General features: G+C 34.7%; 1 protein-coding gene across 3 annotated transcripts in view; it reads right to left on the bottom strand.

Annotated features, from left to right (window-relative positions):
* The window catches only part of ppfia3 (PTPRF interacting protein alpha 3), a 59,846-nt gene that overhangs the window by 2,584 nt on the left and 40,119 nt on the right, over positions 1-17,143 (bottom strand). For all 3 annotated transcript variants that reach the window (XM_073840807.1, XM_073840823.1, XM_073840815.1), the window contains 8 exons: positions 16,504-16,566; positions 15,809-15,835; positions 13,447-13,622; positions 13,085-13,182; positions 8,915-9,090; positions 8,491-8,559; positions 8,112-8,274; positions 3,484-3,542 (listed from right to left, as the gene is read on the bottom strand). In XM_073840807.1, coding sequence (XP_073696908.1) covers positions 3,496-3,542; positions 8,112-8,274; positions 8,491-8,559; positions 8,915-9,090; positions 13,085-13,182; positions 13,447-13,622; positions 15,809-15,835; positions 16,504-16,566 — 819 coding nt within the window. In that variant the 3' untranslated portion in view covers positions 3,484-3,495. The remainder of the gene's footprint in view (positions 1-3,483; positions 3,543-8,111; positions 8,275-8,490; positions 8,560-8,914; positions 9,091-13,084; positions 13,183-13,446; positions 13,623-15,808; positions 15,836-16,503; positions 16,567-17,143) is intronic.

Here is a 17,143-nt window from a genome sequence, read left to right as displayed (position 1 = left end):
TTATTGAATATTAAGTCGTAACTGACAAAAAAAGTTGAAATTTTGAGTTCCTGTGTGGTAAAAATGGGCTTCCACACTCGTTTATTTTTTTCTGATCAGAATTTGGTAGAAATTGTGTATTTTCTAAAGAGATAGTTCACCCAAAAATGAAAAGTCTGTCATTAATTACTCAACCTCATGTCATTCCAAACCTGTGAGACCTTTGTTCGTCTTCAGAACTAGTGTTAATTTCGTCAGACGAGAGGAGACGAAATATGTTCGTCAACGACCTTTTTTTTCATGACTAAGACGAGACGATGACAAGACTGCACCACTGTCCAAAAACGCTGACTAAGACTAAATTAACATGCATTATTGTTGACGAAAAAAGACGAGACGAAAATGTTTTGCATAAAATAAAAACTAAGATAAAATCTCTCTTCATTTTCGTCTACAATCGTCTCTGCTTTTTCATCAGCTGTTACGGCTTTAAAATATTCAAACTGGCTGGCGCTGAGCCAGAGACGGACGAGCTCTGCGCTTGTCATATAATCACAACTATGCAGTGTTTTTAACCACATAACGCTTATTTTAGGTTTCAGACATTTAAATACACATGTACTAGTAAAAGGAGACATTTAGAGTTTGTAAAATACACACATAGGTCTATGGAAGCAGCAAATAACAATCTATTCAAATATAATTTGCCGATGTGTTTTATTCATATCACATACACATAGGCTAAGTAACTAAAAAGTTCACTCTATTCCTCTTCTAGTTCACCAGCCACCTACTTGCATGTATTTCGGGAGAAACGGATGAATGTATATGTGCTGTAAATACGGCTGACAGGACTCTCTGAACAGCAGCGCGAACAAACATGGCCGCGCCCATCTCACGTTACAGATTACGATCCAGATCATTTATATAGGGATTTAAACGACGAAACATACTAATTCACACATATTTGTGAATCGGAATATTAGATAGTTCATGGCATGGTAAGTAAGTGTGTGAGTATTCTGGATAAAAAAGGAAAAACGAAATAAAAGCGATCTATCTGTCATACAGTGTTATTGTGTCTGTGTTGTGTCACTGACAAGCTTGATGCGTCGCCATGGAAACAATAAGGACGAACGTTCTAAAATAACGGTCGCTTAAAAAAAAAACTCACTCTCAGGGGTCCGCTAGAATATTTTAAACTCACCACTGAAAGGGTTAATCATTTGTGAATGTGTCTCCTAAATCAGAAATTGAAAACCAGACACGTTTAACATTTGCATTCAACAAAAATCATTCAACAAGTGTATTTTGTCAGGTAATTATGACATTTAACCAATGTTTGAGATATGTGAAACACTTTTTTTACTGAAATGTGTATCAGTAATAATCTCAGTAATAATGTGTTATTTTAAAAAAAGACTACAATTTTTTGACTAAACCTAGACTAAAATATATTGAGTTCTTTTTTGACTAAAACTAGACTAAAATTAAAAGACTTTTAGTCGACTAAAACTTGACTAAGATACCTTGAGTTTTCTTTTGACTAAAACTAGACTAAAATGACGAGACTTTTAGTCGACTAAAACTTGACTAACAAAAAAAGATATGTGAATGACTAAATATGACTAAAACTAACAAGGACATTTGGCACAAGACTAAGACTAAATTAAAAATAGGTGACGAAATTAACACTATTCAGAACACAAATTATGATATTTTTGATGAAATCCGAGAGCTTTCTGACCCTGCATAGACAAAAACACAACTGACACGTTCAAGGCCCAGAAAGGCAGTAAAGACATCCATAAAATAGTCCATGTGACATCAGTGGTTCAACTGTACTTTTTGTGCGCAAAAAAACAAACAAAAATAACGACTTTATTCAACAATTTCTTCTCCTCTGGGTCAATCTCCAGCATTCTGACATAGAACCCAGATACGCTGCGCCTTGTTTACAAGCAGAAGAAGTTTTTTTACGCACAAAATATATTCTCATAGCTTTATAAAATTATGGTTGAAACACTGATGTCACATGGACTATTTTAATGATGTCCTTTCTTCCTTTCTGGGCCTTGAACGTGTCAGTTGTGTTGTTGTCTATGCAGGGTCAGAAAGCTCTTGGATTTCATCAAAAATATCTTAATTTGTGTTCTGAAGATGAACAAAGGTCTAATGAGTTTGGAACCACAAGAGAGTGAGTAATTAATGACAGAATTTTCATTTTTGAGTGAACTATCCCTTTAAACCAGGTAGGTGTTAAATGAGCTGAAAGTATTACACTATTGATAGCTGAAAGAGAAATGACTGTTTAAATGAACACACGAGGAGTGTTTGTGTATGAAGGACTTAAAAATTCGACAAAGCTTTGTGGTCACAAATTCCGTGTGGGCCTGATAATGATTCACACACAAACAAATCCAAAGCACATGATGAATCACAATAAAAAACATGAAAAGCGACATCCTTTCCAAAACAAGTTTAACAACACAGACATATAAAGGGCATGCGAAATATGGAGGTGTCTACTCCGTTGTAATAACCCAAGGAACCCAACAGAATGCTAAATGTGTTTCAGTCAAACTCGTAAATGAGCAAATTGTCGTGATTTGTGTATTTACAGGCAGCAGCATGAAGAGGGTAATCATTGGCAGTGGTGAACCGCAAATCTTGGGGGCCTTGCCCACACACGGCCATTAAATACTTTCATGACATTCTTTTCTCTTTATCCTATTCTGTTCAGATGAAAAATCTGTTCAGCTTGCTAGATTCTAGATTTTGAAAGTGTGGTGGGCTAAAGCAAGTGAAAATATATATTTTTTCCAATACATATATGTGTGTGTGTGTGGGCATGTTTTTGTGACATATCAGGACACAAATGTGTGTAATAACATGGGTATGACATAGGTATTACAAGGAGAGGGTGACTTATGAGGACATTGCCCATGTCCCCACTTTTCAAAAGGCTTATAAATCATACAGAATAAGTTTTTTTGAGAATGTAAAGATATGCACAGTCTCCTGTGAGGGCTAGGTTTAGGTGTAGGGAAGGTGTAGGGTGATAGAAAGTACGGTTTGTACAGTATAAAAACCATTACGTCTATGGAATGTCCCCACATTTCACAAAAACAAACATGTGTGTGTGTGTGTGTGTGTGTGTGTGTGTGTGTGTGTGTGTGTGTGTGTACCTGGTATTCATCACGTTGTGGGGACCAAATGTCCCCACAAGGATAGGAATACCAGTAGATTTTGACCTTGTGGGGACATTTCTCAGGTCCCCATGAGGAAACAGGCTTATAAATCATGCACAATGAGTTTTTTTGAGGAAGTAAAAGTGTGCACAATCTCCTGTGAGGGCTAGGTTTAGGTGTAGGGTAGGTGTAGGGCCATAGAAAGTACGGTTTGTACAGTATAAAAACCATTACGCCTATGAAATGTCCCCATAAAACATGTAAACCCAACATGTGTGTGTGTGTGTGTGTGTGATTGAAAAATGATATTCACCTTTGCAGTCCCTCAACAGGAGTAGGTCCTCACTGAGCCAGACTCTGCCCTTGGAGATGCTGAAGAAACAAACAAGAGAGATTTAGTTTAAAAAATAAAGTATTTCTAAATAGCATTCACTTCAGCACCGCTTTCTCATAAGGAAACAATGTTCCTAAAACGTTTATCTGAAAACTAACACAACATCACTCTGTCATAAAGTTATTTCGGACTAATTGCGGGGATTTCCACAAAGCCTTGCTTATCTTTAGGTCTCAATCCTACGTATTTTTTCCAGCAGTCTTTCCTCTTATTACTAATTTCTTATCTAAATTATGGTATTTCCTATTCTATTGACTGCCGTGAAATAGTAGGGCTGTCCCCGACTATGAATTTTCATAGTCGAATCAGAATTTTCGAATCTTTCTATAGTCGACCGATAGTCGAATCATCTAGGCTTATGTGCGTGTGTGAATGGGTTGGGAGGGGCACGACACTATAGTCAGCAGGAGGGTAAAACTATTTTTATTTTATTTTATAAGCGACCAAAACTGCCTGCCAACTGACAGACAAACTTATTTAGGTTTAAATAAAAACACAGAACGCGTCTTTTAGTTCTAAAAACGCAAGGCGCACAGCACTGCCTTTTTTGGTGACTTTTAATGAAAGAGCAGTGTGCTGCGGTTTTTTTATGTTGCTAAGCAACGACCAAAACAGCTGTCCTGTCAGTCAATTCAAAGGATTATAGCGCGAGCGCTAGTGTTGGGCGATATGCTCAATTTTCATATCGCCCTATCGTCAGCCTGAGAGATCGCCGATACACGATACTATCGTGCCAATTTAATTACAGTATCTATGTACTAAATTCCTTATTCGTTTTGTAAAGGTAGACTTTCTTTTGGCATATGATTAAATTGTGCGTGTACAGAGCGCTGACTGTAATTCTACCGGAGTTGTTCAAGTTACTTTCGGTTTCATTCTCTGCTGTCGTCAGTGAGTGAGTTGTAAATGTGCGTGCCAGAATGTAAATGAATGAATCTTTCTTTACCCGTCATATTGCGATCATATTACCGCTGTATGTCTGACCGACGACGTTATCATCAGGTGATGTTGTAGTTCAGTTCATATTGGATGTGAAGAAGTGATGCGCGTGTAATTCACGTGTGTATGTTTAGCGCCATCTGATCGCATCGTAATTTTAATTAACGCCTATAGACGTTACTGAGATGAATGTTTATGTTTACTATATACAGACTGATTATGATACATCGTAATTAATTCAGCCTGAACCAGGTTTTACTACCTCTGTTATCCTAATGAATGCAATGCTAATATAATATAACACTCCCTTTAGAATCAGTTAATGTACCACCATACTGTATGATGAAAATCTCCCATTTTCACTGCACGAGTTGCGTTAAGGCGCTGTGGCCTCTCTATGCGTGTGTTTATACCGCGGAAAGTTTATGAAGCATCCTAGAACAGACTCTTTGTGCTGCATTGCTAAAGTTAAGTTCTTTGTTGACGGATAATAATAATAATCGTCTAACTATCGTCAAAGGCATCAGCAACAGGCGATATCTCTGACTATCGTCGATACACGATACAATCGTCTATCGGCACAACCCTAGCGAGCGCTCTAACTTAGTTTTTTGCTGTTAAGTAAACTGTCATATTAGCAGAAACCCTAAATAATACAGCTCCGGGTTACCCACGATAGACACCAAAGGTTTCTCCTCCATTTCTTGCAGTCTCCGGACTTTTTAAGCAACGGTAAACTTTCGCCATCACAACAGAAGACCCGCATCTCCATTCATTCGATTGGACAATGGAAAAGAACGCGAATGACGTTGGGTGTTTTTCCGCTCAGAGTTGATTTTTTTTTTTCAACTTCAGGCGCTCAGAGCGCTCCTGCAAAACGCGAGGCGCAGCAGCCGGGGGCGCATAAACAGGGCACAGAACGCTCACTGCCAACAGAAAACCATTCAAAAGAGGCGCCTCCAACTGCAAAAACGCGTCAAGATGGTCCTCATCTCGTCATGCATCAGAGAAAGTGAAAATTAAATTTGTCACAGGGGTGGTTGGAATTATTCACAAACACGTTAAAAATATTTACTGAACGCTTCTTTCTTTTCACTTTTGTTTTTACTGCATTATCATAATCAAAGGCTGTATATAACTTAATATAACCGTACAAAACCAGTAGTTCTGTGTGCAATTAGACATTGAGCACCCCCATATTGGCAAAATGGTATGATGCTCGTTTCACCCGCGAAGATTCGACTGTGAGATCGGTGGTCGAATCAGGCTCCGCATATCGATGCATCGAATCTTCGACTATTCGGGGACAGCCCTAGTATAACGTACTGTATGTCTGTTTACTGCTCACGTGTGTTTTGTATTATGTTTGTTAGTATGCTATTTTTCTCACACACACAACGATTAAACTAAGTCCATGCAGAACTATAACAGAAAAAACTCCATGTCTTGTAGCTGTATCTTGTTTTGTACGATAATATCTCGATATGAAGGCCACAATACAATATTTGTAGCGAAATTTAAAAAAAGGCAAATGAAGATTTAAAAGAAAAAGAAAACTGTGTACATTTTTAAGTTTAATTTTTCTACCTAATGCACTTTTAGAGTTTAAAATTAAAAAAAAAATTAAGTTCTTAATTAAGAAAACTTAATTCAGAAAAAAGTCAGTGAATTGACTCAACCCTCTTTTTATTTGTGATATACTGTCTCATCCTAAATTATATTTACACTGGTGCTGTAGGAAGCCAAACAAATTACAATATAATAATAATAATAATAAACAATTTTATATTATTGTTATTTCTGTGACAGTAATAGCCATATTCTGTAAAACAATTGCACTGTAAAATAAATGAAAATGAATATTTTACAGGTAAATTATTTTTGCTTTACACTACAGTAGGGAAATTACAACACTTCTTTCCTAATTTCTACACTTGAAAGAGATATTTTGAATTTGGACTACATTTAAACCGCTAGCTGTCAGCAATTCATACTGCACTTTTAAGCTTGTATTTTGATGGAAACAGCAGTAGAGATTTTATTTGAACAGAAAACTCCAGTTTCACTGAAAACAGGCTTACAAAAAATGCCTCACTACAAATCTGGTGAAATGCTGTAATCATCTGCCGCAAAAATAAAGCTTAACTGGTGGTCGTTGCGTTCCCAAATGCGCGCTAAACTCAACACATGCAATAAACCAGTTCACTGCATTCCCTGTGAACTGAGCCGTTCTGAGGCATGGAAAACACCAGATCACGAGCTGATCGCCTGAACGAAGTGCGAGCTTCGCTTTGAAACGCATTGAAAACAGACTTAAAGGAGTAGTTCACTTTCAGAACAAAAATTGACAGATAATGTACTCACCTCCTTGTCATCCAAGATGTTCATGTCTTTCTTTCTTTAGTTGTAAGGAAATTATGTTTTTTGAGGAAAACATTTCAGGATTTCTCTCCATATAATGGACTTCTATGGTGCCCCCGAGTTTGAACTTCCAAAATGCAGTTTAAATGGCTCTAAACGATCACATTTGAGGAAACAAGGGTCTTATCTAGCGAAACAATTGGTTATTTTCTAAAAAATAAATTACAATTTATATACTTTTTAACCTCAAATTTTTGAAAATAACTAATCGTTTCGCTAGATAAGACCCTTCTTCCTCGGCTGGGATCATTTAGAGCCCTTTGAAGCTGCATTTAAACTGCATTTTGGAAGTTCAAACTCGGGGGCACCATAGAAGTCCATTGTATGGAGAGAAATCCTGAAATGTTTTCCTCAAAAAAACATAATTTCTTTACAACTGAAGAAAGAAAGACAAGAACATCTTGGATGACAAGGGGGTGGGTACATCATCTGTCAATTTTTGTTCTGAAAGTGAACTACTCCTTTAATGAAGGGATTAAGCCATATTGTGCTTTCTGATTTGTTTGACAGCTACTGTGCCCAAAAGCATAATGGCCCAAAACACAACCTTTTATGTTAGAATAAGAAGTTGAAATATATTAAAAAAGACACTTTTTGCCCAGAAGACCTATCATTTCATCTTGTCATGTGACCACGATGATATTGAGAGTATAATATTTAGAGTGTCATTCAAAAACTGACAATTTGGCCAAAAATGAAAATTCTGTCATTACTTACCCTCATGTCGTTCTAAACCTGTAAGATCTTTGTTCACCTTCAAAATGCAAATGAAGATATTTTTGATGAAGTGCGGGAGCTTCGTCATGGTACTCATGAGCTCATGTTGAAGACATATTCAATTTTTGAATAAAGTCATTATTTTATATTCTCATAGCTTCAAAGAATTAAGGTTGAACCACTGATGTCACATGGACTATTTTTACAATGCTCTTACTACCTTTCTGGGCCTTGAACGAGTCAGATGCATTGCTTTTGGATTTCATCAGAAAAATCTTAATTTGTGTGCTGAAGATGAACGAAGGTCTTACAGGATTGAAACAACATGAGGATGAGTAATTAATGACAGAATTTTCATTTTTGGGTGAGCTATGCCTTTACGGAATGTGTTCTAGCGATTGTAAAAATCTGCAATAGGATTATTAAAATGAAAAGAGTGTGGCTTCACAGGGGAGAATGTGCGAGCTCACCATCGCTCTGGACCTTCCTCAGGGTGACTGAGGGGGTAGAGATGGCTGAGGCACGGAAGTTAGCAGGCAAGGTCTCTGAGGAGTCAGAGGTCACGCCCCTCAGATCTTTCTCCCGGAACATCTTCCTCCATGAAGGGGAGCGGGTGAACGTCTTAGTGCCATCCTAGAGGACAAAAACATCAGCAATTTGAGAAACAGAATTGTGTCTAGTCAGGTCACTTAGAACAAAGTAATTATGAACTCATGTCATTTTAACACGAAATACAACTGACTGTTGAAACTCCTGTGAGAGGAGTGTCATATACTACAGTATCTATTTCGGAGGTGGGAGGTAACGGATGATCAGCACCCAGCTGTGTTCATGTCCCATGTTGCTCACCTCGTCTGGCCTCCTCTCTGTTGCCATGGCAATGAGAGAGTTGTATTCCTTCTCCAGAAGTTGTCGTGCCTGGATGTGGAATAAACACACTTTACATGTAATCAACTCAGTCCGGTCAGGAGTAATGAGTAGGCGCTGATTTCATCTGCAAAGCTCTTATTGTTTGGAGACTTGATGAATCAACAGGGTTTGTTTTCATACAAAAAATACATCTACTGTATAAATAGACTTCCTGTAAATATAAATAAAAATGCTATCAATATATAAATGTTTGTGTCTTCTTTAAAGAAAGAAATGTTTTATAGGTGTCGCAAGCTTGCTAATTTTAGTACCATTAGCTGATTGCAATCAAGTTGCCAACTGCCAGTCAAAAGTTTTTTTGAAAAGTGTGATTTTTTTTTCATTTCAATTTTTGTAATTGTACCTGTGTGTTCTGATTGGGTATCTGCAGGAGCAGAGCGAGGTCAGTGTAATCAAAGGTGTCATCCAAGGCGAGCAGGGCACCGTGCACACCGCTTTCAGTCAGGTTATCTGCATACTCCTTCAAGCCAATGGACTGCACCCAGCACATCACACGCTCGTTTGACCACACCATCACATCTACACAGGAAACACAAGGACTATGAATAGAATTCCAGAAGGGTGTTAACCGCTGATCATTAACCATCCATCTTGGGTGATGCCTCTGGAGTTCATCTTTTGTTTCAGTTGCTCCTGACCATTCAGATGGACCTCATATGGCCAATGCACATTCAGACATGTGTTTTTGTTTCTGACAAATTCTTAGTCTCTGTTTTGCATTTACAAGGGATTCCAGGGACTTTGCATTTGTTTTGTTGATTCAGCTTCTCCAAACCAAAGTTCAAAGGAAGGAATGCAATCATGGAAACCAGTGAAACCTTTCCTACTGAGTCATTTACAGTGTTAATATCATGGTGACAATATAATAAAACACTTTCAGAGCAGCTTCAGGTACAGTAACTGCATATTCTAATGATTTCTGATGATGTCCTTGTATAGTGGAAAAGCAACATGCCATGTACTAGGGGCCTGGTTTAGTAAGTATTGTTATTGTTAAAACTATTCCAATAAAAAAATTATTTTATTAGAAATTCTAATAGTAATGTTACCTTAGCAACTCCTGAAATAAGTTAAAGTTCTAAAATTACAAAGACTAAAATAAAAAAAGCTAAACAGAAATATTTAAAAACCAATAAAAATGACATGTATGGAAGCCCATTTCCGCCACTAAATAATAAATAAAAAAGGTAATTGTGACTTTTTATCTCATAATTCTGACTTTTTTTTCTCACAAATGTGAGATGTAACCTCGTAATTGCGAGTAATAAAGTCAGAATTGCGAAATAAAACAGGCAATTATTACTTTTTTCCTCAGTATTGCATGATATAAAGTCTTAATTTGCGGATATCAACTCACAATTGTGAAAAATTCAGATTTTTTTCTTAATTGCGAGTTTACATCTTACAATATTTGATCTTTTCTGATATTTTCTCAGATTTCTCAGAGTTTATATCTCACAATTCTGACATCATAACCTGCAATTGTGTGTTCTCAGGTCAGAATTGCATAAACAGATTATTACATATTTTGATTGTAGAGATAGAAGTTTATGTTATATTGTTAATATTTTCATTTTATTAGGTAAGTTCCATATTCATAAAGCTAAATTTTCTAAATCAAGACCATGCTTTAAATTTTTCCATACTGAATCTGAATTATATTTTGAGTCTCTTAAATTGGTAAAAAATAAGAAAGCTATGTCAGCAACTGATATATATTCCAAATTTTTCAATTGAAAATAGGAAAATAATTGTAGATTTTACAATAATAAAGTTTGTATGTCTGTTTTTAATTTTCACATCTTGTAACTGATGGCTTTGATGGCTTTATTTATTTATTTTTATTTTTTATTTATTTTTTTATTATCATTATTATTATTATTTTTTTTACTTCTGTGTACTTTTTGTTTACGAACTGTGATGTTTGTATGTTTGTTAATTTAATTCTAATAAAAAAAAAGAATATAAATGTAAAACTGCAAAAAAAAAAAAAAAATCATTTATCTTTCATTCATAATTCGTACAGCTAAAGAAAAACAACCTTTTTGAGGGCCCCCGATTAGGATAATCGCTTTTAACATCTTTCAGTTATGAGGCCGTTAACTCTTCAAGACGAGTGAATACTGATTTAATACGCTGATTATATCGCGTCCAGTTTTTATTTGATTACTTCATGTAAATCTGTTTATTAAAAATGAATGGTTGCAAATTTTGTTTACAGAATAAAAAAAAAAAAAGGTCAGAATTGCATGATAAACTCGCAATTCTAAGAAAAAAGTCACAGCTGCGAGTTATAAAATTAGCGGGATATAAACTTTTTTTTGGAATCGCCAGAAAAAAGTCTCACAATATGTTATATTTTGTAATATTTCTCAGAACTGCAAGTTTATACCTCGCAATACTTGATTTTTCTGATATTGTCTTAGAATTGTGAGTTTATATCTCACAATATTTTAGATTTTCTAAAATTTCTCAGAATTGCACATTTATATGTCACAATAATTAATATTTTCTGATATTTTATCAGAATTGCAAGTTTATATCTATTTGACTTCAATTCTAAAGTCAGAATTGCATAATATAAACTCGCAATTTTGAGAAAAAAGTCACAATTGCAAGTTACATAGACAGAATTGCAGAATATAAACTCACAATTGCGAGAAATTCTGACTTTTTTCTTCAGAATTGTACGTTTAAATCTCGCAATATTTTATCATTTCTGATATTATCTTAAAATAGAAAGTTTCTATCTCACAATTCTCACTTACAATTCTCACAATAACACAATTGTGTGTTCTAAAGTCAGAATTGCGGGATATAAACTCACAATTCAGATAAAAAAAGAAAATTGTGAGTTATAAAGTCAGAATTGCATAATATAAACTCACAATTCTGAGGACAAAAAGTCAGAATTGCAGGATATAAACTCACAATTGCAAGAAATTCTGACTTTTTTCTCAGAATTGCACGTTTATATCTAACAATATTTGATATTTTCTGATATTATCTCAAAATTGAAAGTTTATATTTTACAATTTTAACTTTATAACTCACAATTGTGTGTTCTAAAGTCAGAATTGCATGCTATAAACTCACAATTCAGATAAAAAAAGAAAACTGCGAGTTATAAAGTCAGAATTGCGGGATATAAACTCACAATTGCAAGAAATTCTGACTTTTTTCTCAGAATTGCACGCTTATATCTAACAATATTTGATATTTTCTGATATTATCTCAAAATTGAAAGTTTATATTTTACAATTTTAACTTTATAACTCACAATTGTGTGTTCTAAAGTCAGAATTGCATGATATAAACTTGTAATTCTGAGAAAAGTCAAAATTGTGAGGATCTCACAATTTTGAGAAAAAAAGTTTGAGAAAAAAAGTTTGTATCATGCAATTGTAAGAAAAAAAAAAAGTCAGAATTGTGAGAAAAAGTCCAATTTGTGAAATAAAAAGTTGCAATTACCTATCTTTATTTTTTATTTAGTGGCGGAAACAGGCTTCCATACAAAAGCACTAAAAAGTACTTTAACTAAAATTAAAATACAACAATAAAAGCTAAATATTAATAAACACAATTACAGTATAGAAATAATCCCAAAATAACACCTGGTTACATGTCCAGAGAAATATCCAATCGTTCTGGCTATTGATTGTTTTAGTATGTTTTCATGTACTGTGGTTGGAAATGCACTTATTTTAAAATAATAATACAAAATAGAATAGAAATTGATTTTGATATTTACTAAAGATTACATTTAACTGTTTGATTAAATTCTTTGCATTTTTAAAGACTCATTTGCATTTAGCAATGCACACTGAAGTATCTCTGCACTACAGTGAGCAGAGATATGTGTGCAAGCAAAGCTATTCACTCATGCTTAATATAGTCTCAAATGGCATGAAGGCATCTGTGTTGCTATGCGATGAATAACTTCTAGAGCAGCGAAGGCATCTGTTTCTAATCAAGGTACTGAATGAGGCAGTAACTGCACCTTTAAAACAACTCACAACTGTGAGATTAATAATGCGATCTGTGCATTGTGCTTTGATAAGTTGCTCTTCCAATGTGAAATCTCTATTGTGCCATTGAATCCTGTGCATAATGGAAGGCTGGGCCGCTCAACGCTTTCCAGACGTCATTGCTGGTAATGTATGTTATTATTAACAAATGCATTCTGTGTAAACACCCTTCCTCTCGCTCTCTGCCATATTCTCATTCACCGTCCCATGTTTTGATGAACCGTACATTCCACGCGTGACTGTTGTTGCTTTTTCCTTTTTGTACATTGTGTTTAGCAGACTGTTCTGGTCTATGATTTGATTGACGACGCGAAGCAAAAGATTAACATGATAAAACCCAAAGAAAACTTGGAAACCCACCAGAAATGGCTGCTATACCAGCTTAGACCAACAATGAACTGGTTTTTGCTGGTTTAGTACTGGTCTAGCTGCAAAAGTTTTGAAGGTATGTCTTCCTACATGAACAAGTAAGAATAAAAAGAAACCTTTATTCTGGTGCTGGCTCTCATCTCTCCTCCTCTCCAGCTCCTTGCGGTCATAATTGAGGCGCTTCAGGCACATGATGCCATAATGCAGGCTCACCCTGTGGGGTCAAAAGGTCAAAAGGTTCAAGAGAGAGGTCGCAGGGCTATCTAAATTCATTAGGGCACTCCACCCTTACAAACTGTTACAAGAGCTGACCCCAGGCACATTAGACATTAGGAAAGGCCCTAAGACACACACCTGCACCATGACAATAACTGATTGGCACTGGATGGAATGAGATGAAGGATGATAAAGAGAAGGTATAATGAAGTGAGTGGCAGCATTTAACAGATGGGGAGAGGGAGACTGAGGCAGAAATTACCTGTGGAAGCTGTCCACCATTTTCAACTGCCCACGCAGCTCTTTCTTGGTCAGATGGTCTAACATGCGGGCGTCCACCAGTGACTCCATGAAGTAGCTTCTGTACTGGGGCAAACCTAGACTGGGCAGCCAATCATTGCCCACCCACTCATGGTTCATATCTCCATAAGCCAGGATCTATCACAGAGAAAGGCCAAAAAACGTTAAAAACACTTATATTATAACTGTAATCCAGTTCATTCATTACAATGTGTATTCGCTGCCTACAAATCCAAAATTTAGGGCTTCAAAATAAAATTCTGAGACACTATTTCTTAAACCTTTTGATCATGTTCATGATTTTTTTTACTTGTTGTATTTGAAAACTAATGCTAAATAAAAAAATATTTGACCCTGGACCACAAAACCAGTCATAAGGGTCAATTTTCTGACATTGAGATTTACATAAGCTGAATAAATAAGCTTTCCATTGATGTATGTTTTGTTAGGATGGGACAATATTTGGCTGAGATGCAACTATTTGAAAATCTGGAATCTGAAGGCGCAAAAAATCTGAATACTGAGAAAATCACCTTTAAAGTTGGCCAAATTAAGTTCTTAAAAATGATCTTTACTTAATATCCTAATTAGTTTTGGCATAAAAGAATAATCGATAATTTTGACCCATACAATTTATTTATGTCTATCTCTACAAAATACTCATGCTACTTAAAACTGGTTTTGTGGTCCAGGGTCACATTTTAAAATAATTTTGGTGAATTGAAATAAAGATAAAATAAAACATATGTTTTAGAAAAAATAATTAAAAACCTCTACAAAAATGACAAATGTTGCTTTTGGCAATAAGTACTAAAATTACTAAAACTAAAGATATATAGAAACATATTAAAAAATAATAATAATAAAAATGATTTCACTTTACTAAAACCTAAACAAAATTGAAAAAAGATAACTGAAAAGATACAAAAAAGCTAATTCAAATTATTAAAACATACTATAATAGTACATAAAGAATACTTAAAATAAAAATGGCATAAAAAGCTAATTTTGTTATTAAAGCTATTACTATAGAAGCCTGTTTCTGCTACTGAACAAAAAATAAAAAAGGTAATTGCGACTTTTTATCTCACAATTCTGACTTTTTTCTCAGAGCTGCATGATATAAAGTCACTAGTTTGCCTTTTTTTCAGAATTGTATGATATAAACTCACAATTTTGCCTTTTTTTCTCAGAACTGCATTATATAAACTCGCAATTCTGAGAAAAAAGTCAGAATGGCGAGATATAAATTTACAATTCTGACTTTTTTTTCTTAAACTTAAAAACTTCAACAAAAATGAGAAATGTTGGAAATATTTAAATATATATACATGTATATATATATATATATATATATATATATATATATATATATATATATATATATATATATATATATATATATATATATATAACAAATTACTTCACTAAAACCTAAACTTAAATGAAAATGATAACTGAAAATAAAACAATAAAAGCTCATTCAAAACATTAAAACATACTATCATAGTATATAAATAATATTAAAATAAAACTGGCATAAAAAGCAAATATTGTTATTACAGCTATCACTATGGAAGCCTGTCAGAATTGTGACTCACAATTCTGAGGAAAAAAAGTCTGGAATGCAAGACATAAAGTCACAATTCTAAGAAAAAAAAAGTCAAAATAGCAAGACATAAACTTGCTATTGTGAGAAAAAAAAATTCTCAGAATTGTGACTTTTTTTTCTCAGATTTTGTTTCTCAGAAATGTGACTTTATTTCTCAGAACTGCGAGTTTGTGTCGCAATTCTGACTCACAACTGCGTGAAAAAATAATTGTGAGATAACTCGCAATTACCTTTTTTCTATCTTTTATTCAGTGGCAGAAAGGTCTTCCATATATTACCACACATTTTCTTTTGTAAAAAAAAACCTAAGGTAAGCTTAATATTTAATGAAATTTTTTTTAAATAAATATTAAATAACAAATGTATTATTTAAAATGTAAAACTGTAAATAATACATTGATATTTGTTTATTTTACAATTTTATTTAGCATTTATTATTATTATTGAATATACATTAAACATTTTGAAAATTAGACATTTAAAATCAGAAATTTTAATTCATGACACTGATACATTTATATTTTTTTGGTCTTGAGAACAGAAAGCAATCTTAAACTACCTTTCACTTATCAAAAAGGAACCAGGAGTTAAGTGACTCTATGTGATTTTGATCCGAACACACTTCATTTACTCTTAAAGATAATTTAGTCTCAACGATCTGATGGCACCATCAGTTTGGAAAGTGTTTAATGGACGTATTGATGTTACTCACCTGATCCCAGCTAATCTCTTTCAGCTCCTTGTGTGCGTAGGTGATAGCATGATAGGAGAAAGGTGAGGAAGAGGAGATAAGGAACGCAGCAGAGGGGCAGCAGGAAAGACACATCGATGGACAGGAAGAGGAAAGAAGAATGAAAAGGGAAAGCAGGAAGAGAGGTACAGAGGGAGGAACAGTTTGTTAGTGACCGGGTCATTAGTTGGAAGCAGTTCACACTGAAACAGAAAAAAGAGGGAAAGTTGAGGATGTTCAACGCTACAGCCTAGCCAGACACACAGAGGGGGAGAGAGAAAGAGAGAGACGCATCAACACAAGTCCGATCACCCCACTCTCTCCTCATGCCGCCCCTCATACTGTCCACTAGGGGGCAGAGCGCTTTACAATCCGACACTCCTGCTGTTTACTTTTATCTAGATGAAATTTACTTGTAAAAAAAATGGGGGAGAAAAAAAACGGACAGTCTAATTAATACAAAAATATTTGCAAAATGAATATCGGTTCCAATACAGCATCACATCAAAAATCGGTCAGAAGTGCAATCATGTATGGGTAAGAGGTTTTGTGTCAATATCCACTCTTTAAATGTATTCTAGTAGTTTATGGCTTCAACACGCATTATTTGGATCCGTTACATCTACTTCTCCCAAACTAGTAATCTAGTCAGGCAGAATACAAAAAGTGGTACTAACTGGTTTGGTTGCTGCGGTCAGGGACTCCATCTCAGCATGGGTCATCCACACGTTACTGGTTGACTGTGGTAAGAAAACAACACAAACAACACACACAATTATCAGGATTACTGTAGACTGGGGTGAGAATGTCTACGATTAAACTGAAAATCAGGGAATCAAACTCTAATGCAAACTCTAATATTTAAAAAAAAAACTACTAACTAATTTTATAATGCAAATGAATAATATTCATGATTCTGTACTCTTTCCAAGCCACTAATTACATGTGATTTTGATCATGCGACTCTTTATACAAAATGCTTTTTGATTTATAATTTAATCATGCTTCAAAACTTTCAAAAGTCTGGGGTCAGATATTTCATTTTTAAAGAAATAAACACTTTCATTCAGCAAGAATGCATTAAACAGGAATGCCAGGAAAGACTTTAACATTTTAAAAATTGTTTCAAATAAATGTTGCTCTTCTGAACTTTTTAAATATAGTAGTCAACATTTGAAGTGGATCAAAAAAAGTTCATCAAAGCTGTCCTAAGACAAGAAACAGGTATAGTTTTGGTTTTAGGACAACTTTGATGAAAGGTTTTGATCCCCTTAAAATATTGACCACTGTGTATTAGGGATGAACCAAATATTCGGT

Source organism: Garra rufa, chromosome 1 (genome assembly GCF_049309525.1).
Source record: "Garra rufa chromosome 1, GarRuf1.0, whole genome shotgun sequence".
Taxonomy (NCBI): domain Eukaryota; kingdom Metazoa; phylum Chordata; class Actinopteri; order Cypriniformes; family Cyprinidae; genus Garra; species Garra rufa.
This window is presented reverse-complemented; position numbering and strand designations above follow the sequence as displayed.